Genomic DNA, 25,754 nt, shown 5'->3' with positions numbered 1-25,754 from the left:
CTTATGCAGGAAGTAAAAGTACAACAATCAGAAACATAAAACCTGGTAATTCCAGTGCATCAACTGTGCACTGACTTTGATACTAGCAGAAAGAAATAACCTTGGTTTTTTATCACCACATCACACACATGCAGAGAAAACTCGGCAGGAACGCAAAGCAAATGAACTAATGAACTTAATTAACACAAAAAAAAAATAAAATAACTGCCCTGCAGATGTGTATTTGTAGTGAAATCAGTCAGCAAATAAACAAGTAGTCATGACAAAATTTTATATTACTTCCTCCTGTCACTGGGGTCAGAAGTACAAAAACTGGGTAGGAACTAAGTTATTACAAACCTTTCTTCTAAAATTAATGGGGTTTTTGTGCTTGCAAGAAAAAAAGCACAAGTTATTATTACTACTGCTGCATTGAGAAAAGCCCAGCACCAGTCTCACCACCCACCTCCTGAGATTATGGGAACCCAGAAGGAGTCCAGCCCTGCCAGAGGGATCCTGCCCTGGCTCTGTGCAGGTGGTGACAGCACAGGTTTGTGTGCAGAGCTCAGTGAAGGTGACACAGTGAGCAGAGGGCTCAGGAGCTGCTGGAGCTCACCCTGGGTCAGGGGTGGCTCCGTGTGCTGGAAAAGTCTCTCCTCCAACTCGTGCTTTCAAAGAAAGACTCAGTACTCTCCTGTTGTCCAGTCTCAAAGTTGTTTATTGCAAGTTATCTAAAAGATTTTCTTCTCTGGCTGCTGTGGTTTGCTCAGCAGCTCAGGCAGAGGCACACACACACCCTGACATCCTCTCTATCTGCTGTCTTCTTCTTCTCCCACCTCACCCAGGGCTGGTGCCATCTTTTATATGGTACATTACGTGTTACATGTTTACAGTTTTTCCCCAATGCCTATTACCTATATTAAATAGTGCTTTTCTACTCTAAATCAATGAGTGCCAACATCACCAAGAACATGGAGGTAAGGAAGAAGAAAGAGGGAGGACAGAACAGGCACAAATCCCTCCATCTTAAAACTTCTGACCCCCATGTACAAAACCAAAACACCCCTGAACAAGACTTAAAACCCCCCTGTACAGCACTCAAAAATTCTTCCCTTTACTTTGTGACTACTTCTACTATAATATCTAAACTTTTGTGACTTCTTGTTCTTCCTGCAAGGTTGGTAAATCATCCCACGGTTCAAATCCAAAATCACTGTTTCCAGCTGCCTGCCAGGGTCTCAAATGCCTCTGACCTGGACCCAGAACATCCAAAAATATGAGGGACATTTTGAGTTCCAACAAGGAGCCACCCCAGCCCTGTGGCTGCAGAAGTGCAGCAGCTGCCTGTTGTGGGAGTCCAGCACATCCCTCTGGCTGCCCTGGCTGTCTTGAGACCCCGGCAGGGGTCTCAGAGACCCTGACATAAATTCTAAAACACGTGTGGCTTCAATTTTAGCCTGTGGGAAAAGCTGCCAATTTTGTATGAGGAATTACAAATCACAAAGGTTTTAGTGGTGTGATATTTGAACTAACACAGGGTGGAAAAGTAGAATTCAGGGATTTTTAGAATGGGGTTCAAGGGGGTACAAGATGGAGGAATTTGGGCATGACCTGGCCTTCTTCTCCTTTGTATTGTCCTCCACGTCTTGGTGTGATGGTGACAGTTTTCTAATGGTTTAAGGCAGAGATTCACAGTTGGGTGTTGGGAATTGGTAAAGAAATTGTAAACATAGACACCTAGTTTTGAGTATATAAGGTGGGAGCCACCCAAGGCTCGAGGACAGAATGCTGTGGCCTCCTTGCTAGCCAGAGCTCAGCAGGTCAGAGAAAGAATATTTAGATAAGAAGACATAAACAACCTTGAAAGCACAACTGGAAACATTCCAGTCTCATTCTTTGGCTGTGTCGAGCTAAGGGAAGCAAAGACTCTTTTTCACCTCTGGGGTCACCCAGAGCATCAGAACCCCAAGAGAAATCGAGAGCCTTGGTGCACTCGTACCCTTGAAATCCCCTTTGCAGTGCTCTGATGAGGTGTGGCGGGAGGAGAGAGCCTCTAAACCAATGTGGTTGTATCAGCTGCAGATGCAACAAATTCTTAGGTAAGTGGCAGCTCCAGGGAAGAGTTTTCCACTTCAGAGCCTCTGCCAGGGGTCTGAACACCAAACCCACCAGTGTTTCTGTGAACTATAACAAGGCAGTTTGCAGCTTAGGAAGCACACCCACAAGGTAGTAAAAGATCAAGAAGCCAAATTTTAGTTACCAATAATTACAATTTTTTTTTTTTTAAATGGACCATCTCCTAGCAGATGATGACCTCTTTATTATCTTTCTCCCGTTTTCTTGCTAAGCCAAGAAAACTAAAAGATGGCCGTAGAACCACTTCAAAACCTACAAGAGCCAATTCTCTTGTCCTCTTGTTTGGTATATGAGAATGGCAGTTGACCTTTATGCTGAGGATGTTTCCATTATGTTAAAGGGCCAAAATCAGGGGAATAGCTTCATTTTAAACAAAGGTGAGCACAGAGACATTCCCATATAAAGGAAGCAATTCTTTACACCTGTGAATATATTGTGACAGGGCAACTCGCTGTAGTAACTTATTTTACATCCCCAAATGTATTAGGCATGACTAAAGAAATTCCACTTATAAACTTGAAAATAATATTTAAAAACAAAGAATGACTTGCACCCATACCCATGAGGTAAGAAAACCCTGGACTGAGACTCAAATATAAGTAACATTTAGATGGTTATTTCTTTATAATTTCACATCCCTAATGGAAAAAAAAAAATCTCCCAAACCCCAAATATTGCAAGGTAAATCTTTAAGGTCTGCTTTCACTGATTCACAGTTTGGCCATTACTCAAATATGCAATGCATAATGCTGATGAGTTAAACATCACATCACATATTTTGATTTATTCCTTTCAATTCTCTGGGATTTTTATTTATGTTTATAACTACAAGGTCAGTGGTGCCAATAGATTCAATCCAGGGATAGATAGTGGAGTGCTTAGACCATTACACAGAATTACATCGTATTGATTAGAATACTTATGGAATAACTAAGGACAAAACTAATAATGTTGCTAAGAAAAATGCCTAGAAGGGATCAGGTTTAGTCTAACCAAGTAATACAGTTTCAGCATTGCTGAAGAGAATACCAGGAGTCTAAAAGGTGAACTCTTACAGTTATTATTTTCTTTAAGTTGGTGCTCTTCCACAGTCAATAAAAATATTAATATTATTTTATTTCTCCTTTCCATCATTTTTATGTACTAAAACAATATTATCTATGCTGTCCTCAAGACACAGAAGACAAAATCCACCACAGTGTTTCTTTGAACCATAACAAGGCAGTTCACATCTTACAAAACACACTCACAAGCACAGAGCTAGTAAAAGATCAGGAGGTCAAATTTCAGTTAACAATAATTATAAATAATTTGTATTTTTTTTACAAATAAAGCATCTCTAAGAAGATGCTGTCCTCTTTATTATCATTCTCCAAAGCAAGAAAACCACTTTCTTTATGTGCTTTCTGAATTTCCAGAGTATCTGAGCACAAAGAGCACAAGCTGGTGCTGTATCACATATCACTAATTCAAAGCATTTAATCCCGTCTTCCACACATTGGCCAAAGCAATACAAATGCCAAAAAATTCCTCTTTGCTAGCAGAATTGTATACACTGTACATTATATAAGCCTTCTGTCCCCTTCCACTTGAATGTACACAATCAAATCATCGTGGCCATTACTTTCTATCGAGCAGATGGTATTATGAGATTTTTGATAAAGAACAACAATCACCCAGGAAGGGTTGCAAAGGGGTCGCTGAAACCAAGATTAACAATTGATTAGCTTTAATGGACCGTGACAGTAATAAACAACAGAGCTCCACACAAAGATTTGATTGTCCTGTTAATGCTGCTGACACAAATGGCTTTTAACTGGCTTCCTGAAAGTGTTAATATCGCCAGAGCCTCGGCAAATGAAGGACTTTGTCAAAGGGAGAGCTGTCCTGCAGTGAAGAAGCATTTACTACAGCCTTCTAAAACATCTTCTATAAAGTGTGTTTCTGATTTATTCGGACAATAGTTCCTATTTCTCCAAGTCTTAAAGTTCAACAAAATGAAACGCAGCACGCCCCTGCAAGGCTGCAGTATAATAGATCTCTAAAGCATTTGAATAGATAACCCATCACTCCTCGAATATACAACAATGTAAATTATCATTTTCTGTGGGCTCATTTTATCCTTACTCCATTCTGAACTGACAGATCTCAGTATCACAGCCTTCTAAACTCAGTTTTTTAATGCTTGGTTCTAATAAGTTGACTCCATTTTATGTTGTTCCTTTCTGCACAGAAATCACTAATTTGCATCATATTGTCATTAAAATAAAGTGGTTTGTGATTACTGGAAATAATCATGGCAAAATATGAAAACAAAACTTAACAGATCAGTTTATTTCTTAGATATGCATATGGGGAAAATGTCTATGGAAAAAGTCTCTGTTTCCTTTAATTCTTTAAGCCCAAGATTTAAATAGGCTTATGGCAATATTCACAGAAGGTTTTTAAATTGAAGCTATGTAGAGGCAAAGTAGACAAAACTCCACCTAACATGTCATTCAAGAAACCATGGATCTAGGAATTCTATTAAAGGTAAGGAGGCATTTACTCATCTAAGCATTGAGTAAGACTTTCTGTTAAACTCTTAATGTCAGGTTAAATTACTCAGTTTCTAAAATCAATTTTTTTTTTTTTAATTATGTGTCTTATTCAGGAAAAGGCTTTTGTTTTAAACATTTTTAGATGTGTGCTGCCACGGTGCTGCTCCCTCCCGTGTTATGCCTAAAGGCACCACGGAGCAGTGGTGCAGCTCTAAGGGCTCCTAGGAAGGAGGAAAAGCAGCGTCTGCTCCAGACAGATCAAAACACAAACCCCTTGTACAAATCAAGGTCAGGCTAATCCCATCCCTGTGGGTGCCACCCCATCTGCAAATTGGACTCTCTGCAGAGCAGTTCCTCACTGCAGGGCACAACACGAGGCTAATTTCTGCATTTAAAAATGTGATCTGCACAGATATGCAAGGGAATTTAAATGAAATCTCTGAAAGAGTAAAAGCCACCTGCTTGGTGTCCCAACACACAAGCTCTGAGTACATAACCTGTCAAAATACTGAGCCAGCCTTGGTTATTTCTTTTTCTGTAATCAGCATCCTTCTATTACACACATGCTTGACTTTCTACAGCATCTCTTCAAGCAAGCTACTGTATAAACCATTAGATATACTCTGATGATAAACATTCAAGAAAGTAATTATTTACTACCTGTAAGTCAGCATCAAATTCATGTTTCAGGTAAGCCTCTTCTGCAGCTTCAACAAGACGCTGAAAAAAAAAAAGGTGCATTTTTGAAATAATGGATAACAACTTTATAACCTGGCACAAAACCAGAGATTGAGCATTGTGAAATTTATCTGCTCTCATACTTCATTGAATAGAAATAAATTATTCCAATTTTCAAAAAGAAATAAAGGACCAGGTTTTTTAAACCCTCAGTACCCACTGCTGGTGACACAAAACCCTAAAAACAGCTCACCTATTAATAAATAAATAAAAATGTCTCTTTTTTCACTAGTGTTCAGTTCCTGTAGATCCTATTCTGAAATTATTTTTAAGAGAACAAAAATAAAGTTGATTTCACACGTAGGAGCCACTTTCAAATCTTCCTTAACAGTAAATAGGAGATATTCCCAAATAATGCAATTGATTTCAAGAAACTGACATAAAAATGAATTTCTAAATTACACATCAACTATAAACAATAAGAAAAATATAGACGAGGTCTGTTTACTGAGCAGATTGAACTAATACCTTAAAATGGTACATTATCACAAGATTTTTCTGCAATTACAGAAGTAACATTTACTGAATGGCAGCAATTCAGTAGTATTTTTGCCCTTTTAACAATATCCAGAACTCCTTGAAGTAGTTATTTTTCCTCACCATTATCATCTGATATGAAAAAACACGGTTGCACCAAAACACAGCTACCTGAACCATTTAATTCATAAAGGGGTTTGCCGCAGATATTCTATTGGGAATTGACATTATACCCTTTCTAAGGTTTTACTCAGAGTTCTTTATACTTCAGAGTATTTTAACTATGGAAGAGACTCCTAGTTTTCTCTTAATCTACCTGAACATTCATATATGTTGTTCAAGCCAAAATCAAACAAAGCCAAAATCAAACTGTGCCTTTATTTTCTTTGCTCTATCAGACACTGGTACACATGGATATTTTCACATATTTTACATCACAAAGCGAGGTCCAGACTCATTAGCAATACACAGAGTGGGCAGCCATGCACACATTTTTTTTTCTCCCTTTTCATAACAGTTTGCACATTTATCAAGTCTTTGGATATAAATCAAAATGAAATCAGAATTCATATTGATTGCTATATACTTTGAGCTATAATGGAAACTGAACCAAAAAAAATATTTCTGGTTGCCAATGCAGAACAAATGGTTGAGCAGAACGCTGACAGTTTTGAGCAGAGCCCCGCTGGCTGCAGGGAGGGTTTGTGCTCGCCGGATCTGCAGAGCAGCAGCGAGTCCCAGCCTTGACCCACTACCCCACCCCATCTCATTTCCCCCTGCCCCATCCCATCTCCCCCTGCCCCACCCCATCCTCCCCTGCCCCATCCCATCCTCCCCTGCCCCATCCCATCTCCCCCTGCCCCATCCCATCTCCCCCTGCCCCATCCCATCCTCCCCTGCCCCATCCCATCTCCCCCTGCCCCATCCCATCCTCCCCTGCCCCATCCCATCTCCCCCTGCCTCATCCCATCTCCCCCTGCCCCATCCCATCCTCCCCTGCCCCATCCCATCTCCCCCTGCCCCACCCCATCTCCCCCTGCCTCATCCCATCTCCCCCTGCCCCACCCCATCCTCCCCTGCCCCATCCCATCTCCCCCTGCCTCATCCCATCTCCCTGCTGCCGCATCCCATCTCCCCCTGCCCCACCCCATCTCTCCCCCCCTGCCCCACCCCATCTCTCCCCCCCTGCCCCACCCCATCTCCCCCTGCCCCATCCCATCTCCCCCTGCCCCATCCCCAGCTTCCCCATCCCATCTCCCACTCACCCACAACCAGAACCAGCCCCAGACCCCTGAGCCACTGCTGGGCTCCTGCCCCCCTCCCTGCACACCCCATTGGGAGTCTCTCCAGACTTTTCTTTGGTGCAGAATTACAATCTCAAGCACACAGTCAAAGACTGGAAATGCTCCTGATGCCTGGGCTGATACAGAGAAGCAAAGGTCACCTTCCCAGAGCTCTGTGCTGGGAGTACCTCCCTGACATTTGGCTGGTTCCAGCTTTAAACATCTTGTCCCATGAAAACCCAGCTGGTCACAGCAAACCCATTTGACCCAAACTGGAACTGAACTGAGCTGGGTCCAGCACTGGGCAAATCAAACCAGAACTGAACTGGCAACACATCTGAGCTCACCTTCCTACATACAGGGGTAAGAGAACCCAAAAATAAGAATGCATCCCAACCCACTGCAGGAGGGCAATCCAGGGGAAAACATTTCAAATGCAACTGTGAACTTCGTGTCGCTGTTCCCACTACTCCTGTACTATCTGCATAGTACCAAGAACACACCTTGCAATGTGAAACACTAATGAGTGTCCATTTGAGCCAAAAATCTTTGTCTTTAGAATCTAAAAAGGGAAGTAATACAAATTTTCTACTCTGAGAGGGAAGCCTTATAACAACTGAAACAAAACCATGCACATTTGAACATTCTCAGATGCCCGGCTTTAATCAGCATGATAGTCACCTGCTGAAAATTTTACAAACATAGCCCTCATTTTTCAAGCATGAAAAAGGCCTTTTATGTAAAATAACTACTCTAATTCAATGCATTACCTTTATTTTCCTTTATTATAAAGGCATAGGTATATTACCACTCTGTGCTCACCTGATACAAAAGTTCATGACTGATGAGTTTGAGAGTAAAAAACTGAAAGGATCAAAACATTCTTCATACAGAAAAGAAATACATGGAAAAGGAAAACATGGTTTTCTTTTTGTGTTGAAATACTTAATCATCAAAAGAAAAATTATAGTATTTTATGAGATACCAGTGATATTAGATATCAGTACCTAGCGGGCTAGAAAAATAATTAATGGCTTCTTATATAGTTTGTATTGATCCCAATGTGTTTCAATTACATTTTTGCCTCAGTGAAATAATTTTAAACTAAGATTTATCCCCACATATAAGAAAAAACTAGAGAAGCATAAGATGGGCAATAGTAGAAACATTTGGTAACAAGGGCAGCTCAGAAATGAAAAGTACTGAATGTTATTTTATTGAATTATTCATTAAGATTTCAGTTCTTACTTTTTTTTTTAATGTACATTTCAGCAACATTCTCTACAAGAAACTCAATGACAAAGAAATAAAGTGTCTACTGACAGGAATTTTTCCTTGAAGCTGTAGAAGCAAATATTTAAGCGCATTTTGTGCTTTGCCCTCACAAAACTAAGTAAAAAATTAAACTTTTGCTACATGAAATGAAAAAACTACAAGCATATGCTGCACTTTCTGTGTGTCAGTCCTTAACCACAGTTTGCTTTTAGTATCCCAACACATTTATGAAGAAAACCATGAGAAATCTGGGATAGCTACAGAAAAGGAAAGCCAAAAAGTCCAACTCCACAAAATGACATATTAGAGGATATACACAAATTATATCGCAATGAAGAAATTGAATGTAAATGTTTCATGTGGTTTTGTTGTGTTTTTTGGGGGGATTGGTTGGATTTTTTTTAAAAGCGGTTCCCAAAGGGATGAGGCACAATGGAAGAAATTCCTTAACACTCTGCAGGCAAAAACATAAAAAACACATGTAATACTGCAACTTTTTTATATGGATGCAAAACATCCCTTTTAAAATATTTTAACGACTGAGCAGTTATCTAGCAATGAGTCTCAACATTAGCATGATTAGCAATTTTAGCTTAATAGTTTATAATGACAATCTTAATAGAAATGCCAATATATTTTCATCTGAGTAACCATACTCTCAAATCCTTGCTGGAGCAAGTAAATGCTTCCCAAGCTGTGGCTATCCTGAAGGGAATTGTGACTTATCTGCATGCACTTACATGGAATGAATTATAAACAAAGAATGAGAATTGGTACACTCACACCATTCAAGGGTGTTTTTGGAAAAATTTAGTCCTAAATGTGGGGAAGTGTCTGTGTGCACATAAACAGGCAGCTCAAGGGCAGCACACAATCTTTAGATAAAGCAATTATAATCTTCTAAGGCACAGCTCAATTGAGGTTCCCCCAGTTAAGGGACTAATCCTCAGAACTTTCCCAACACACATAAACCTGAGAAAGATGAACTGCCTGACCCAGAATATCACAATGCAACATGGATAAAAACAGAGCATGAAGCAGGAAATGAAAAAAATAACATCACAAAAAAAAAAAAAAAAAAAAAAAAAAAAAAAAACAAACAAAAAAAAAAAACACCACCAAATGGTCACCAAATATAAGCTCAATGTTTTGTATATTTAGTGGTACTGATATTATAAAAAACATAGAAAAAGTTGAGAGATGAAAAATAAGTATTTTTTACCTCATAGTAATTTTATTTTTTTAATAAATCACTGAGCTATCTCTCAAGTTACCTAACAAGGTAATTTTCTTGACAAATGATACAATAATTTCAGTGAAGTGATATTTCCAGATAAATTCTCTTTCAAGTTATGTTACTATAGATAGAGCAAAGGCAAGGTGAAACAGAATACATGAAGTGCAAGAAGAATCCAACAAAAAGTAAGGGGGTAAAAGAACAGAAATGGAGAGAAGAGGTGAAAATAAAAGCTGCAAATAGCAATTTCAAGAAAAAAATATCAGACAAACATCCAGAGGGTAGGGTAGTAATTTAACTTCTGAGATCTTTTCCCTTTTCATGTACTTTTTAAGAGCTTCAGATTACTTCTCAATGATTTTCCTTCAAAAGAATCCCATTTTGAATTTAGATTAAATAAATTCATAAGCATAAACAAATTTGAAATGGTTTCTGAACTCCTGAACTGTGGAGGGTTACTAATCTTTATCCATGAATGCTGACAAAAGTTATGCCCTTCTCTCTTTTCAGCTATGAAATCTTAAAAAAAAAAATTATATTTCATTGTTTCCTTTCTATTTTTCTAAGATAAACCAAATGCAACACATAAAACTAGAAATGCTTCTCAAAACCAAACAGCTACAAATCATAAAAAAGCATAGAAGATGGCTCAAATTAAATTATACCTAGTATCAGCTAGGTACTGGTATCATCTAAGTCCATAACATAAGTAGTTTCTATTCCATAATAACAATTTAATAACATTTCTTTTAAAAAATGCACTGACATATCACAGTAACTAAAGTGTAGACAAATCTGTAGGCTGCTCTTATATTCTAGCATCAAATGCATTCAACCAACAGCAAAAAATAGCCCTGAACCCTAACAAACTTTATAATTATTTCCCATGGTATCAGATCTGTTTGAGTTCCTAAAAGCTCCTAACTTCGATGTTGATTTGAGATGTGTTTTGGAAGAAAAAATACTTATAATCATTTGTGTAGCTTTAACAGGTCTGTCTCTCTGACTCCTATATATGGAATTGTAAGCAAGATTTCTATCTTAATCAAATATAATGAACTTTGTCAAGAAAAACAGCAGATAACAACAAAGGAAAACCTATGCCTGCTTTTAAAACCTTATTTCTTTCATATCTTGTAGCACGATTTATGGTACATTACCAACCAAAAACCAGCAGCGTCCTGTATACTGAAACACCAGTTTTCTGTGTGCAGAAAATACTTACTACTACCAGTAGTTACCCTTCTTCGGGTGAAATATTCAGTGCAATTTTAATAGCCTCACTATTGATTTGCATGTCTAATTTCCAATCAAAATTTACAATAATTGAGCTGTGAATATGCCAAAAATATTTCCTAAAGTGCTGCCAGATAACTATTTAAACATAGTTCAGCAGTTGAAAGTATTCCTGGGAGAGAAATGAGATTGGGTTTCCATCATCAGAGCAATTTTCCTCCCTGGCTTCCCCGTGAGAAGCCTACACTGTGCATGTGGGAGCACTCAGCAATAGATCACTGAACTTGAAGAACATCACCCAGGTACCTTCCTGTGACCTCCCCATTTTGGGGTTCACTGCAGATGTGAAAAACGGGTTTTCCTCTCCAGGAAATCTGTAAAGCTGCAGGTGCTTTGAAAACTTCTGAAAAGGCGGGGCTGATTTGAGAGAGAACAAGATTTATTAGCATTAAGTGAGCTTAGGTAATATTCTGGCATGGTGCTAACTCTGCTGCAGGTCCTTCTTAGTTCCCTCAGAGTTCTGGGGTTTGCTCTTTTCACAGCTCATTTAGTGGACAAGTTAAAGAAGCCAAGAGAGATTTTGATGTTGCTCCTCAGTCTCACTTTTATTTCCCATGCCCAAACTCAGTATCATATCAGAGAGCAATGAATGTCCCGAGGTGCAAGCAGGCTTCCCAATCTCAATGTTTTATCACAAAAACCTTTGCACTGTTTGCCATAACCCAGAGAGAAGCACCAGACACTGCTGCTGACCTTGGAGGAGAATTTGCTCCTCTCAGGAGCACATGGGGCTTTCGACAGGGCAAGGACAGCAGCCTGGCAGTGTGGCTGATGCAGTCCTTGAGGTGGGAACACACACACACACACACACAGGGAAGGTTTCCTCTTTCCAGAAAGCCTGGCAGTGTATTTTATAGCCCAGATTGTTCTCCTTAGCTGTGTGCTATTTTCTAGGGAATTTTAGCACTAAAATTGCTGTTGCTGTGACTAAGATGCACCGAAAATTACTCCGTGCCTGCTACCTTGCTATTCAAATTCCTAGTGCTCGTGGCTTAAGACAGATATCAGTCTTGCAGCTAATGCCGTACAAAAACTGCCTGCTCTGTGGATACTGTCAAATTCCACTGCAACCCAGCCACACAATGCTCAGCCACACTAAGTGCAGCAAAGCACAATCAAAGCAGAAATTATAAATAAAGGATAAAAATAAATTAAAAGCTTAGCATGTGCAATTATCGCAAATAACTTCAATTATCCACTTATATTCATTCAAAACTGGCAGATATTCAGGTTGATTGTTGGAGTGCTAGCTGGTTTTTTGAAGCAATGAGAGTTCAGCTTGGCACAGTGCTGGACAAAACAGAAATGAAGCTGCAAGTGGATTAAAGTACGTGAAATTCACATGTTGCATAACAGTGGCAAAGACAGTCCTGGAGTAATTAGATGCATTTCTACTTAACTAGGCCAAAACTATTTTTAATTTTGGCATCTGGAGTTTGCCAGGGCATTGAAGGAAGACTCCATATGAAGAAGATAACACATTTGTCTTGTACCAAGTTCTTTGGTGCTCAAAGGCTGCACAAACCCAATATATCAGATATAAAATATGCAGATTATCAAATCTGCTCCTACCATGTTATTATGTCTAGCACAGAGCAGAATGAGGTGCTAAATAAGGTTTTATTCCATACTTTTAATTTTGTGTATCCCAGACATCAAGGAATCGGTTCAGCTGCAGACACAACTTAGAGCTGTTCCAAGGACATTTAAAATGTGATTTGCCTGGCTGGGGTACAGCAACAGCCAGCTCCTTCAGCCACCTCTCCTGCCTCAGGGCCAAGAGGAAGATTCTTCAGCATTTTACACCAACCACACATGCACCCAAGGTTGTGTAATTCTTTGGCAATACCTTTATGCATCCTTTTAATTTCATTTGCAACATGGCAATGTAATTTGTAAAGTTTTACTTTCAATGAATAATTCGCAACCAGTGCAATTTTCCCTTCCACATACATTTAAAAATTTAATCAAAATGTTACTTTGTAAAACACCTTCCAAAAGGAAGGGAAGCAGGTTTGTGTATGAGTCCATGGACCCACCTGCTTACACACACCTTTAAATGTATTGTCAACACTGACCTGTGAGTGTCATTATGATTCTTTTCCCCCTCTCCTATATTGAAACCCCTAGATTAAAACATCTGACTTATTAGTCTTTTTTACACATTTAGGGTGCCACAGGTCATATTCTTTACCTGTCATAATTGCTCTCCTTCTTGGATAATGCCAGACTGTATTTTCTGCCTTTGAGGACAGTGAGGATGTACATGGCTGAGCAAAAACAGCTCTCCCTAAGCTCTGACAGCTCTCAGCACCACTGCTGGATGCTTGGAAGGTCTTGCTTGAGAAAGATTTGGGATAACGGTTTTCATGCTAATTCTTTTAATGCAAAATTCTCCTTTGGTAGAACTTCTCTCACCTAACCTCATCTATTTCAAAGTTAATCATCTCTCCACTGAAGTTTCCTAAACAACCTTCATATGTAGAGACAGAAAACTCCAAAGGTGCTGCATGTTCCATTCTAAAATAGCTCATAAGATACAGAAAGACCTTTGGAACTTTTCCTTCACTCTTTTCTTCACTAGATGTTTAACTTTATATGATTGAAACTAAGGGAGATGAATCCCACACCATATGTGCAACACAAATGAGCTAAAGAGAAATGGAAATATTCCCATGTTCACTCAACAGGGGAAAGGACACTTGAAGCAACACTTTGTCCTGCCAGCAGTCCTGGGAGAGTCAAGGTGTTTCTGTTCTGTTTACATCTAGAAGCACCAATTGAAATCAATTGCCTTTGCTTTGTTCCCACACTCAGCTTTTTCCTCACCTCTGCACTAAAGCTCAGTCCCCACAAGTTAATTCAAATTCAGCTTGCAATTTGTGGTCTACTTCAACCAAACCAGTCATGATATACTGTCCTCCTTTCAGTTTCCAACCAGATTACTGTCACACCACAGCAGGAAAAAAACCCCTCAAGATTTATTGCTCAAACCAAAGGTCACTTCCAGAGCTTGCAGGGACTTACTTCCATTGTATAGCCCAGCACTCAATCACAAGGCACAGAGCCTTGTCTTCACCTTCAAACCAAGCAATGCAATGTCCATTGGGCTGGGTTTTAATTCTCACAGGGTCAGGATGTCAGTTGCCAATGGATTAACTGAAAAGGAAAATTTTAAAAAGCTGAAAGGAAAACGAAACACCAAGTTTTCAGCTAAAAATTTCCCAGCTTTTTCTTGCAAGTAGAATTCTCTAAGGTAGATATTGAGGCAAATAGAACATTATTGTGAAGATATGAGAAAGGCAATTGGAATCCATTTCTAAATGCATCAGTAGTGGATTTTGGAAGCATTCACCAAAGACTTAGAAATCCAGTGTTACATCTCAAGTTAAACAGGCATGGATTCAGTACTAGAATGTACCAAATTCAGCTTTCAAAGACAGCCATGGCTTAGTCCTGTTCCTTCCCTCACTGAGCACAGAACTAGACCTACTCCTATTTCTTTCCTACTCCTCTCTCCATGTCCTGAGCTGATTAATATCACATTAGGTGTCCCAAACTGCACTGTTAAAGCTGTTTAATATCACATTAGGTGTCCCAAACTGCACTGTTAAAGCTGATTAATATCACATTAGGTGTCCCAAACTGCACTGTTAAAGTTTCCCATATGACTCTCCACTTCTTCTGTAGCACCTACCAACTATTCTTTCTTCTTCTGCATAACAGCTTTGATGTGCACATTGTCAAGGATGTTCATGACCAGTCTTTTCTAGGTCCCTACCAATTCCTCACTCTGCTGACTTCCATTTCCAATTTTCCCTATTCCCTTTGCACTCTCATTAAGCACACCTAGCACATCTCACGCTAGCACAGTCTGATTCTGTCACCTTTGTCTCTTTAGACCATCTCATCATTCTCCATCCTCTGCTCTCCATGTGGCAGTGCCTTCCTCAGCTCTCCTAAACCCACCAACAGACCCCCTTGGCTGCTGATCCCCCCATTTTGCAGTGTCCCGAGGTGAGCACAGAGAGATGAGAGCTCTCTCCTGGCTCCACAAGGCACATGGGCACACTGGCAGTGCCTCAGGAGAGAACGACACCCTTTCCCCAGCCTGCTGCTGCCTAAGCAATAGGAAAGCAATGATCCAGCTGGGGAAAGTCTTGTTCAACCCTGCACAGAAAATTCACAGTGCAAAGAACTTTCAAAGATTTCACTTGCAGACAGTCTTGCTGTGATACATTTCTAATGGCCATATGCCTCCATGTGTGCAGTTTCCAAATGCTAAAAACTTGATCCAGCTGGAACAGAATTTCAAAGAAAACCTTGTGTCAAGGCCCCAGCCCTGCCAATTTCAAGAGCTGGTTCCCAAGCACAGAAGTGCTACAGAGTCTTAATGAAAAGAATATCAGTATTATGTTTAAAAGAGAAAACCAATGCATTTCCCCCAGTTTCTCTCTTGTAAAAAGATGACGTTCAAAGATAAAATTCCAGCTTCTTTGGTCTCCTGAAGCATACTTTATAGTTCTGGAGACTTCATTGCTGGGAATGCTGGAAATAATTACAAAACCAACTTTCAGACTAAGTGATAATTTAGTATTTTCATAGTTTAGTATATTATGGCTGGTCTGGTACAAAAAAGGAAAAAAAGACTACGTTGAAACTCTGTGGTTTTGGAAATTTTGGAAAAACTCTATGCTGTAGACAGTTGTCCAGATTAGATAACTGGACATCAATTCCATGTACCTGAAAGCTTTTGCTGGTGCTCTGTGGATTAATGTTCAAGTCCCAGAGAGTAGAGGGGTATCACTTGGCCAGTGTCACAATTAAATACAAGTCTGTAGTCAGGTACAGATGCCATCCCGTCTATTCATTTTTTAAAAAATATTTTATTAATAATAGTATTTTTAATTCTATCTTAAGGACAATATTAAACTGTCCTTGCACTTAATGGAAAATTGCAAATTCCCAAACGCAAAAGAAAGGCTGCATTGCATAGTCAAAACCTTATCTGCTTTGCTTTGTAAAGGGAATAAGTTCAAATCCAGTGGGTGTTTTGTTCCTTATTAAGAAGAGTCTCGTAACTTGTAACTATTCTCCTTGTGACTAAAAGATAGCTATACTTTCACCTCTTAATTAGTTTTTATCAACTGAAACCTTCGCCATTTAATTATCATATGCAGATTTATTTAGAAAATAAAGTAAAATATGCAACACAGCACATAATTTCCATTAAGTTTGACACACCTCTAGATTTTGGTATGACCTAGGGAACTCTTTTCATAGAATACTCCTATTTTTCTGACTATTTTTTTTTCTCTTGCTTCTCAAAGTGCTTCTAAAATGCAACTGGGGAACAATAAGAGTCTTCACAGAGCTAACCAACACCTGCAGGTTAAAAAAGTAACGACTGAGAATAAAACCAAGCCAACAAAAACTATTAACTTAATTTTTCAGAGGCAGTGAGTAAATTATAACAATAGTTCTCCATTTATCTTGGATTATAGGAGAATTGTGAATCACCCCACACTGCTTTCTTCCTCTACTGGCTGAAATCCCTCACTCGCCACCACTGGTTCTCCCACCATGCATTTATCTACAACCAGAAAATGTGCTCCAACATGCAAAGTCCCAACAAGGGAAAAAAAACACTGAGGTCACTCCTGTTGCTACAAGCAGTTTTATGTCGCAGTCAACTTTGATCCTGAGAAACACATGCAAAACACTTCCACAAACAAACAAGAAGGTCGCAAAGGTCTGTAGCTGTTGAATCTAAAGCACAAACACCGATGGAGAATCACACAGTATGAGAATGGGAAGCTCTAAGGAACCTCTGTGGTTCCATATGGAGGTAGGCTCCCCTTCTACTAAATCCTTATTCCATGGAACTGCCTACCTTTGCAGGCTGGAGCCTCTGTGAACACCTTGACTCTGTACACTCCAATGGATCTGTCCCTTGCTTGGCAACAGCACAGCCAAAGGCAGCATGAGAATGGTGGTGGCTCCTCCAGCCCAGGCTCAGGACACACCCTGAGCAAACACTCAGGGCCAGCCTTGGACCACACCTTCATGAAACCCCACTGGTACCACTGAACGGGCTCATGGTGCACAAACCTGGTGTGTTTGTGCACTGCTGGACTGTAAAAGTTGTCATCTATTGGTTATTAGACCTGTTGGACAACCTCTCCAAGACTTATATATTAGATTTAGCTTTCAAAATTAGTCTTTCATGTTCTTTAACAGTTACAACTCATTCCAAAGTAATAAACTGAATAAAGTGATTTGCAATACCTATCATTAAAAACATGTATAGCTAAGGTACCTACAGGGGCTACAGAAGAGCTGGAGAAGGATTTTGTGCAAGGGCATGTAGTGATGGGACAAGGGGTAATGGCCTTAAACTGAAAGGCAGCAAGTTTAGATTAAATATCAAGAAGAAATATTTCTCTGTGAGGGTGGTGTGGCCCTGGCACAGGCTGGTCAGGGAAGTTGGGGCTGCCCCAGGACCCCTGGAAGTGGCCAGGGCCAGGCTGGACACTGGGGCTTGGAGCAAGCTGGGATAGTGGAAGGTGTCCCTGCCCATGACAGGGTAGAACAAGAGGATCTTTCATGTCCCTTCCAACTCAAACCTCTCTATGTCTGCTGAAAAGGTGAAACTAAATGTATTTGCTATGACCAAACCATTATAATTAATGTTTTCACTACACCAGGACACAAAGATGAGTCAAACATGCTCCGTAATTAGGCTTTCATCATAGGCCCTTGAAGAAATAAAGAGCAAATTGAAATGAAGAACACTTCTGTGTAACACTTAAATGGTTCAGAATGAGTTCTCACCAACTGGATTTTTTCTGTTTCTGATATCTCACACAATCCCTGTAAATTATGTAACACCTCAATAATGTAATTACCAATAAATAGACATAAAAATTTTAAAAAGACAGAGCAATTACTTATTTCATCTCAGTGGTCTGCTACAACTATTAGCAGAAAATTTGAAATAACCATCAAGCGAAAAACCTTAGGAGGAGGATTCAGAAAATTAGAGAGTACACAGAGATATTGCATATATAATAAACACAAGGTGCAGCTCAGTTTACACTCCTTCCATGCTCTTCAATTGGTGACAAGAAATTTGCCTGCCACACCTTTGAATTCAGAGTGTAATACTGGTAAGTTCTAAAGCATCTTAATTTTTCTCACTTTTAACTCAATAATACAACAGATGTCGACATGTTACTAACTTTCACAAGTTTCTTGGACTATTCAGTTATTTCCTCAGCTAAGTAGAGGAAGCCCTTGCCTTACTAGAGTTCTGACAAAGCCCTGCCAAAAAATCCCATCTTCTCCCCACAGCCTGAGCAGCTCTCTCTATAAAAAATAAACAAACCACAAAAAAAAAAAACCCAAATAAATACAATTTTAAACACAAAATATATAGCCAATTTTTTGCACATATTTAGCAGGGCTATCATTTATCATCAGTTGCCTTTTTTAGGCTATGTTATAAGAAACCAATCTGTGATTTGCTTGGATCTAACTGAATCACTTGTGAAGAAAAATCAACAACTTGAACATTAATTTTAATGGAAGTGGATTGTTTCTATTAATTTCATCGGGTTGATTGATGAGCACAGCAACTGCTGATGTAAAGCATCAGATCCTAACAGCATCTCCAAAAGCTGAAGGACTGCAGGCACTAACCAAATCTGAGACCTGAGTAGTTCTTGCTCATTAGCAGTCTACTTGTGAAGTGCTCTTTCCCCATCACTGCTCCCCTCCAAGCTTTGTTATTTAGCATTCCATTGTCAAAATAAAATATAACTATAGCTGTGTCACCCTTAAACTTTCAGATAGAGGAGGTTTTACCCTCTATGTCTGCTTAAAAAGTAATTTTTGTTATCTGGCGTAGCTAGGAATAAATTATGTTTACCATATAACATTTCCTAGAGAGCACAGGATTTTGGGGACAAAGACTGCCACCTTTTGGCAATAGTCTGTAACAAAAAAAGCGCCCCAGTTTCTTATGTAAATTATCCTATTCTAGTGAATATCTTTATTATATTCTTTTAGCATCTTATATCCAGCAAAGTGAAGAACAAAACATTGGGTTTAACTGAAGCCAACCTGAAAGAATTCCATCTTTTAGGATTGTTGCATAGCAACATAGGCTTTTTAGTATGGAATCAGAGAAATCAGACCTGGGGTTTTTTTCCTGGAGGACATTTTGAGCAGATAGCTCTGGCACACAAAGTTGAATATTGCATAGGAAAACTAATTTTATTAAACATAGAAATATTACTTTTTTATGCACATTATTTTTCCCCATGCAGGACTGATTTAATCTTTGAATAAGTCATTTCTATTCATTAGGTGAGAAGGCCTAAAGAAAAATTATTAAATAATTAGAATATATCAGAATATAAATAATTTACTGGAAAAAATTAAATAGTATTTTCTACTTTTTAAATGATTGACCTTGGAAAAAAGGATTTTTCATGATGTTTTGAGTGTTGGGGCTTTTTTGGTAGCTGAAATAAAAAGGGGTAAAACCAGATTCCATCATACAGCACAAGGGGTATGCTCCCAGGGAGTCAAGAGAAAAACTTTTATATTAGGCAATGTACCTGATGCAAAAAACCATCAGGGATGGTAGAATCACCAACCAGCAGTGTGTCACAAACACCATCTTGATAGAGCAAGGCAGAGGAATTTCTGAAATAAATAAGTTAACAGAGTGTATGAAATGTTTGGATTCCATTTGAGAAATGCAAAATTGTACAGGTAGAATTCTCCTCAAACATGGATAGAAACTCTTGGGGAATAACTCAAGAATGGTTTGAGGCTTTAGAAGAGTCCTTAGTGGTTCCAGAAAATACTCACAGGAAATGAAACATGCTATGAGTATGAAATACACTGAGAGATCCAAACATAATCAGTAATACAGAGGACAAAGGAAGGGCCGAAACAGGACAACAGTGGGCCTGAGAAAAACTTGTAAATCAGCAGCATGGGGAAAAAAATCATCCAAGTTTTTCTTTTCACCAGATAATGTAAAAGCCAGAACTCACAGAGAACAGCTGAGAAGATGAACGAAGATAACACTGATAGAGCCAGATTAATTTGCAGCTTCAATACGTGAAGAAATCAAAGTTGAAGAATGAACACAGAAATGCAGATATATTTTTGCTAAAACAATTACAGAAAGATCAAAGGAGTATTTTACTGAGCTTCTCAATGCTGAAATTCACAAAAGCAATCGGCCTTTTTCCAGACAGCTGAGCCATTTGTAGAAGAATGAAATTGTGAAGAGCTTCAAGAGGCAATCAGAATACTGAGGAGAAACAAAAGCACCAGGTGTGAGTAATCTTGGCACTGAATGATCAAGAACAAGAGGAGGAAAGGAAGTCAAACACTTGATAGGGGCAGTTGGTTAGTTTAAGTTTGGGGAAAATTTTCAAACATTAAAATACATATGCTGTATTATTTTTTTAAAATAATCTAATTTCACAAAAAATCTAGTCTTACACTGAAGAATAGACTTTTGAAATTTTAGCTGTTTTCAAAATCAGTTACATTTCCAGCATGATAAAAACATATCTTTCTTCTACAAATGTTCGAGGAGTTTTGTTTTGTTGTTGTTGGCATGTTTTTTGGGGGGGATTTTTTTGGTGTTTTGGTTTGTGGGGTTTTTGGGGGGTTTTTTGGGTTTTTTTGGTTTTTTTTGGGGGGTGTATTGTTTTTGTTTGGACTGATAGCTTTTTAATTGTATTAAACACACATAATCTATTAAAACCTGGAACTTGAACAGCACACTATTCCTGATTTTAAGAACCTAAGTACCATCAGGATTAGAGACTGTATTGAAAACAAGTGACTAACCTCTTGCCATATGGAATTTCATTGATTTAACTGAACTTCAGCAGTATAATTCTGCTTTTACTAGTGGGAGCCATGAAAGCAGATGAAGGGTAGCAGAGCACAGCAGAGTCTACTACCTGTCTGGCACCCCAGCCATCCTGCACAGATGGAAGGGGGATGTGGTGCAGGCTTCCAGGCTTCCACAGCACAGTTCCCAGCTCTTTGGAGCAGGAGATCAGTACTTGCTGCTTAAAAACTCTTTTGCTGCTGTCAGCAGGACTTCCATATGGGGTCTGCCATGTCCCCACTGCACACATTACATGGCTTGCTGAAGAATGTGCCATTTCCAGTCTTTCCAAAATCATGTCCTGGTGCTCAGGGTTAATGTCTGGAATTCCCCCAGCCTTGATAGTTTTCAACTGACTGAGGAAGTAAAGACAAACATTTTTTTAGAACTCTTAGGTATAAAGGCTGGGATTAGGGTTGTAAAAGAGTATCATCCTGGCAGCCTCAACTCTTTAATTCCTTCGTGTTGAATTTTGGGAGGCTTTTTTGGGGGTAGAGGGAGGGGAAGATTATTGTTTGGGGATTTTGAGGAGTTGTTTTGCATATGCTGCTTACTGTACTCAAGTCTTTCTCCAATAGGTGTTTGAACTGTTTGCCAAACAATATTCAAATAAAAATATGTAAGATGTTTCAAATGAATCTTTAAGTATGAATGATGGCTAAGTCATACGCTAATAAAACTTGCAAGGTCAATTTTATTACACAAATGTGTAACAGACCGTGCAAATGGCAATTAAATCCTCGATTTTTGAAAGTTGGGATATTGCTTTCCTCTTCAGACATTCAGTAGGGACTTCCAAAAGCAGGCATTGAGCCCCAGGCATCTCTACTGCTACATCTAGGAAAATATTTCAGTTCCTCATTAAGAGAAAGAGCAAAACACCAAAGAATAAACCCTTTTAGAATAGTAAAACAGTACAGTAGCTGTAAGTAGTACAATGGAGCACTCCCATGTATAAATATGAGTATTGATCAATTCAGATCCCTTTTTGTTACAAAAGTTGCATTGACCACCATCTGTGCTTGCCTCTGTGCTGAGGCAAGGTAAATAGAAGAATAACACAATGTCTTCATTTTACTTTTTTTATATGTCAGTTGTATATATGAACTTTTAATATCTGCAAAGAAACAGTCAACAGTTAAAAAACCAGGGAAATCTGCAACTCCAGCCCTACCCTGTTTATTCCAGCCCACACAGAGAGGGTGACCTCCAAAGAAAGAAAGTTATTGTCCCACAGTATTTCACCAGGCAGCTACTTTGTCTCCAAATCTATTTCAGAATCAATGGAAAAACCCATCTTAAATAAAGATTATAAAGATAGCTAGGTTAGAAGCTAATAGAAAGTCGCAATATTACTATTTCTGACCTGTTTATAGCAGTTTCACAGATAACACTTTCATTTATGCAGACTATGCTGGCTTGGGCTCATTTCCCAAATCATTTACATTGTGATACAAGTTTGCACTGCTCTTAAACAATTTTATCTCTATTTCAAAGGTAAAGAAAAATTTTTTTTGACTCTGAGTGAGCCAACACAGTAACAATATGTTTTTTGTTTATGAGTCCCATCTCTATTTTGGTTTATATCTTTCCTGATGCCATGGAAGTATCAAAGGATATGCTAATGATAAGCCTTAGTGGCAGTGCCAGATAACACTTTAAAGGTGAAATGCATAATTCCCTAATAACCTTGGTAGGATAGTCATCTTCCTTGAAACACAGAGCAAAGCCACTCTTTTTACGCTACATTACTCAGCTTCAGAAATTAAGAAATAAACCTCAGATTTGGTGTTGTTTTTTTTCTCTTTTGGGTTTAATACATCTACAGTTAAATTTTATTTGGAAGTACCAGTTCTTTGAAATGTGTAGTGTTTTGTTTCAGGTTAAAGAGTTAAAAATATTTTTTAAAAGGGATTTTTGTTCTGTAAGACAGCTGATTTTTTGCTGCAGGTGTTCTGGTAATACTGCAGAAAAATAGCTGTTCAGCCACCTCATATCACAGTACTAAATTCTCGAGTTCTGTGTGGCAACTGCTATATTCAAATATTGTTTATGTATAAAGATCAAACCTTGAAAAATTATGTGGTTTGCTCTGCTGAGATGTCTAACTATTGACATCTCCAAAGTAACTTGGAGTCATTTAGTTCTCAGCTCATTTAACAGATTTTACACAGATTTCTTCCACAAATTAATATTGTCTAAAACATTATAAATTATGAAATCCTGTCATGCTAAAGTCAAATATCAGAAACATTTCCAACTCACCTTCATTTAGCAGTTATCACATTTACGTTATGAAATACCAGACTCTGCACATCACTTCATATTTTGCAATCAGAAATCCTATTTTATTCAGTCTACTTTGTCTTGGCATGTGATTGTAAGGCAACAGTTTTAAAAAGCTTTATTCTAAATACTCAAATACAGAGGAACCTTGCATTTTCAAGCCATATATTAACATTATTATGGCACAGATTTTTCAACAAGTCTAAGAATGAGAAATTTACATCTACTGATTAATTTGTCTTAAAACAAATCAAAGCTACAAGAGATGTTATTTAGTAGCAAGCTAGCTGGCTTTAGAGTATGGACAGACTGGAATTGAACATCTCAAACCTGATTCAGGATATTTTACACCATACAGGAGTGTCAGCAGTGCACCAATCTCCAACTTGTCACAAATAAAACCTTCTCCTTGTCCCAAAATATGATCAATATGCACTGTTTATTTTTAATTTTTGTAATGCTACCTGAGAAGGTACTGATTTTTAACTATTACTCTTCAGTCATTCATGTGCTTTTTATCCCATATATTAGCATTGCATACAGTGGGGAGAGCAAATAAGAAGGAATGTGCTTTGTATTTGGAGAGGCCAAAGGGAAAATATGAGATTATTTGCTGTTAGAATTCATTCTACTCCTGTGAAAGCTAAACCTACCTCCCACAAGCTTTTACTGGGGAATGTTCACAGAAATTAAGCCATGGGTGATGGTCCTTCACAATGGAATCACACATTCACTCCCATCCATTTCCAGGTCTCTGACAGCTATTTGAAAGTTATTTTTGCCAGGGTGTCCAAGTATGGAATTCAGTCAGGGATCTCTGGAATGATATCCAGCAGAACCCAAACTCTGCCATTCCAAGAATTTAGAGGGCAAGTAGAAAGTGGTCAGGATCAGCTACACCACACATTCATTCAAGAAGTTCAAATTCATCCTTTGGCAAATCAGGATTTAAAAGTTTGTGACCACCAGGAAAAACACCACCTCCCTTGCTCTGGGACCAAGAGAATTAGTCCCTTTCCATTATTCATATTGCCTACTGATTAAAATTTCACTCGAGAAAGCCAAACTTGATACCACTTTCTCAAAAATTATTGCAAATCTCTGGTTTTTACAAGTTCATAAGGTGACAGGGAAGGAATTTGCCTGATGAGTAGCAGAGAGTTCTGCATCACCAGGGCTGGCCAGCTCCTGGCACAAGGGAATCAGCACATGCTGTCTGAGCACAGGCACTGCTGCTAAGTCTTTTTGGAGAATTCAGTGTTGTTGGGGTTGCTTTTGTTCACTTTGGTTCCCTAAGAACTTAATAAGCAAATAAATACTCTTATATTTAGGAGTACTTTCTAAGAGATACCAGGTCAAAATTATCATCTGCACAGATGCTTGAACAGCACTGAGAGAAGCCAGTTCTATCAGAGGGATGGAAATCATTCCAATTTCAATTTCACATCAAGTGCTAACATAGGATTTTAGAGCAGGCATCTGACCCAGCCAGGATTGCTCAGGTTCCAGAGTGATTTGGCTTCCACAGAGGTTCCCTTTCACAGTCACTCATTGCAAATCTCTTCTTCAGAAACACAGATTTGGAAACTTCAAAGCCAATTAATTCTGTCCTTCAGTCTGAGAGAAAAACCACAACACTTGTCTACAGCCTGACCACGGAGAGAGGAAAACAAAATCAAACAAGCTGCTCCTTCAGGTGGCAGAGAAAGTGCACTGGGGAGGAAGGAGGTTTAGGAGTACTATGCCTTGCTTATTAACAGCAGGAAAATTAATATCTCTGTGTTTGCATCCATGGAATTATCAAGGACCAGGCAGAGAGCAAGTGCTGAGATCTGGAGATCCTTCCTGGGGATAAGAGGGCTAAAGCAGCCAGAAATGGGAGAGACCTCTGCTCACAATCCGCCCTCCACAGAAGGCTACAGTGGAAGGGGCACAGCTGTGGGGGGAATGCTAATTCTGGGCTGGTTTATTGTCTGCTGGAAGTAATGAAATGAGCCATAGTGGCAGTTCATCCTTGAGGTTTAAGGTTTATTTTCAAATCCAAAGAAAATGAATCTCAGGGATATGGTGAACTCAGACTGACAGATTTCACACAGCTTACCCCAAAAGTAATAAATGCCTTGGTGGTGTTCCTTTCCTTTTTTTTTTTTTAATTAAATGACATCCAGATAGCATAGACAGAAGTATTAAAATTAAAGAATACACCAAATCTTATTACTAGTTTTGCTGTTCCACAAATCCAGTGAGAATTTTACCGTTTCCAGAAGCTCTTTTATATGTCTGACTAGTTTTTGTCTTGTTCTGAGGCAAATTTGATGCCAATTCCAAAAGATAGGGAAAGTGCCATACAGAATTAATTTCAGCTGCAATTCCTATTTCAAAGTCTCTCTTTGAAGGTAGCACATGAGCAGATTTGATATTCTCAGAACATATGCATTCACTGCATATCTACTTTGCCTGACAGTTTAAGTGAGACATTTAAATATTCTCTCTGGATTGCAGTGTTCCACATTTCACCTACAACCCACAAAATCAGTTGCTCTCAACCTTTTCCTTCTATATCACACAGTACCTATCACGAC

At 38.9% G+C, this 25,754-nt stretch overlaps 1 protein-coding gene across 6 annotated transcripts in view; it reads right to left on the bottom strand.

Annotated features, from left to right (window-relative positions):
• CACNA2D3 (calcium voltage-gated channel auxiliary subunit alpha2delta 3) overlaps window positions 1-25,754 on the bottom strand; it is a 400,132-nt gene that overhangs the window by 265,607 nt on the left and 108,771 nt on the right. For 5 of the 6 annotated variants that reach the window (XM_021532931.3, XM_021532906.3, XM_021532916.3 and 2 more), the window contains one exon: window positions 5,316-5,375. The exons of the other annotated variant lie outside the window; for it this stretch is intronic. In XM_021532931.3, the coding sequence (XP_021388606.2) occupies window positions 5,316-5,375 (60 nt within the window). The remainder of the gene's footprint in view (window positions 1-5,315; window positions 5,376-25,754) is intronic. 6 annotated transcript variants of the gene reach the window in all.

Source organism: Lonchura striata, chromosome 12 (assembly GCF_046129695.1).
Source record: "Lonchura striata isolate bLonStr1 chromosome 12, bLonStr1.mat, whole genome shotgun sequence".
Taxonomy (NCBI): domain Eukaryota; kingdom Metazoa; phylum Chordata; class Aves; order Passeriformes; family Estrildidae; genus Lonchura; species Lonchura striata.
The sequence above is the reverse complement of the archived record's forward strand: the minus strand, read 5'-3'. Positions and strand labels throughout refer to the sequence as shown.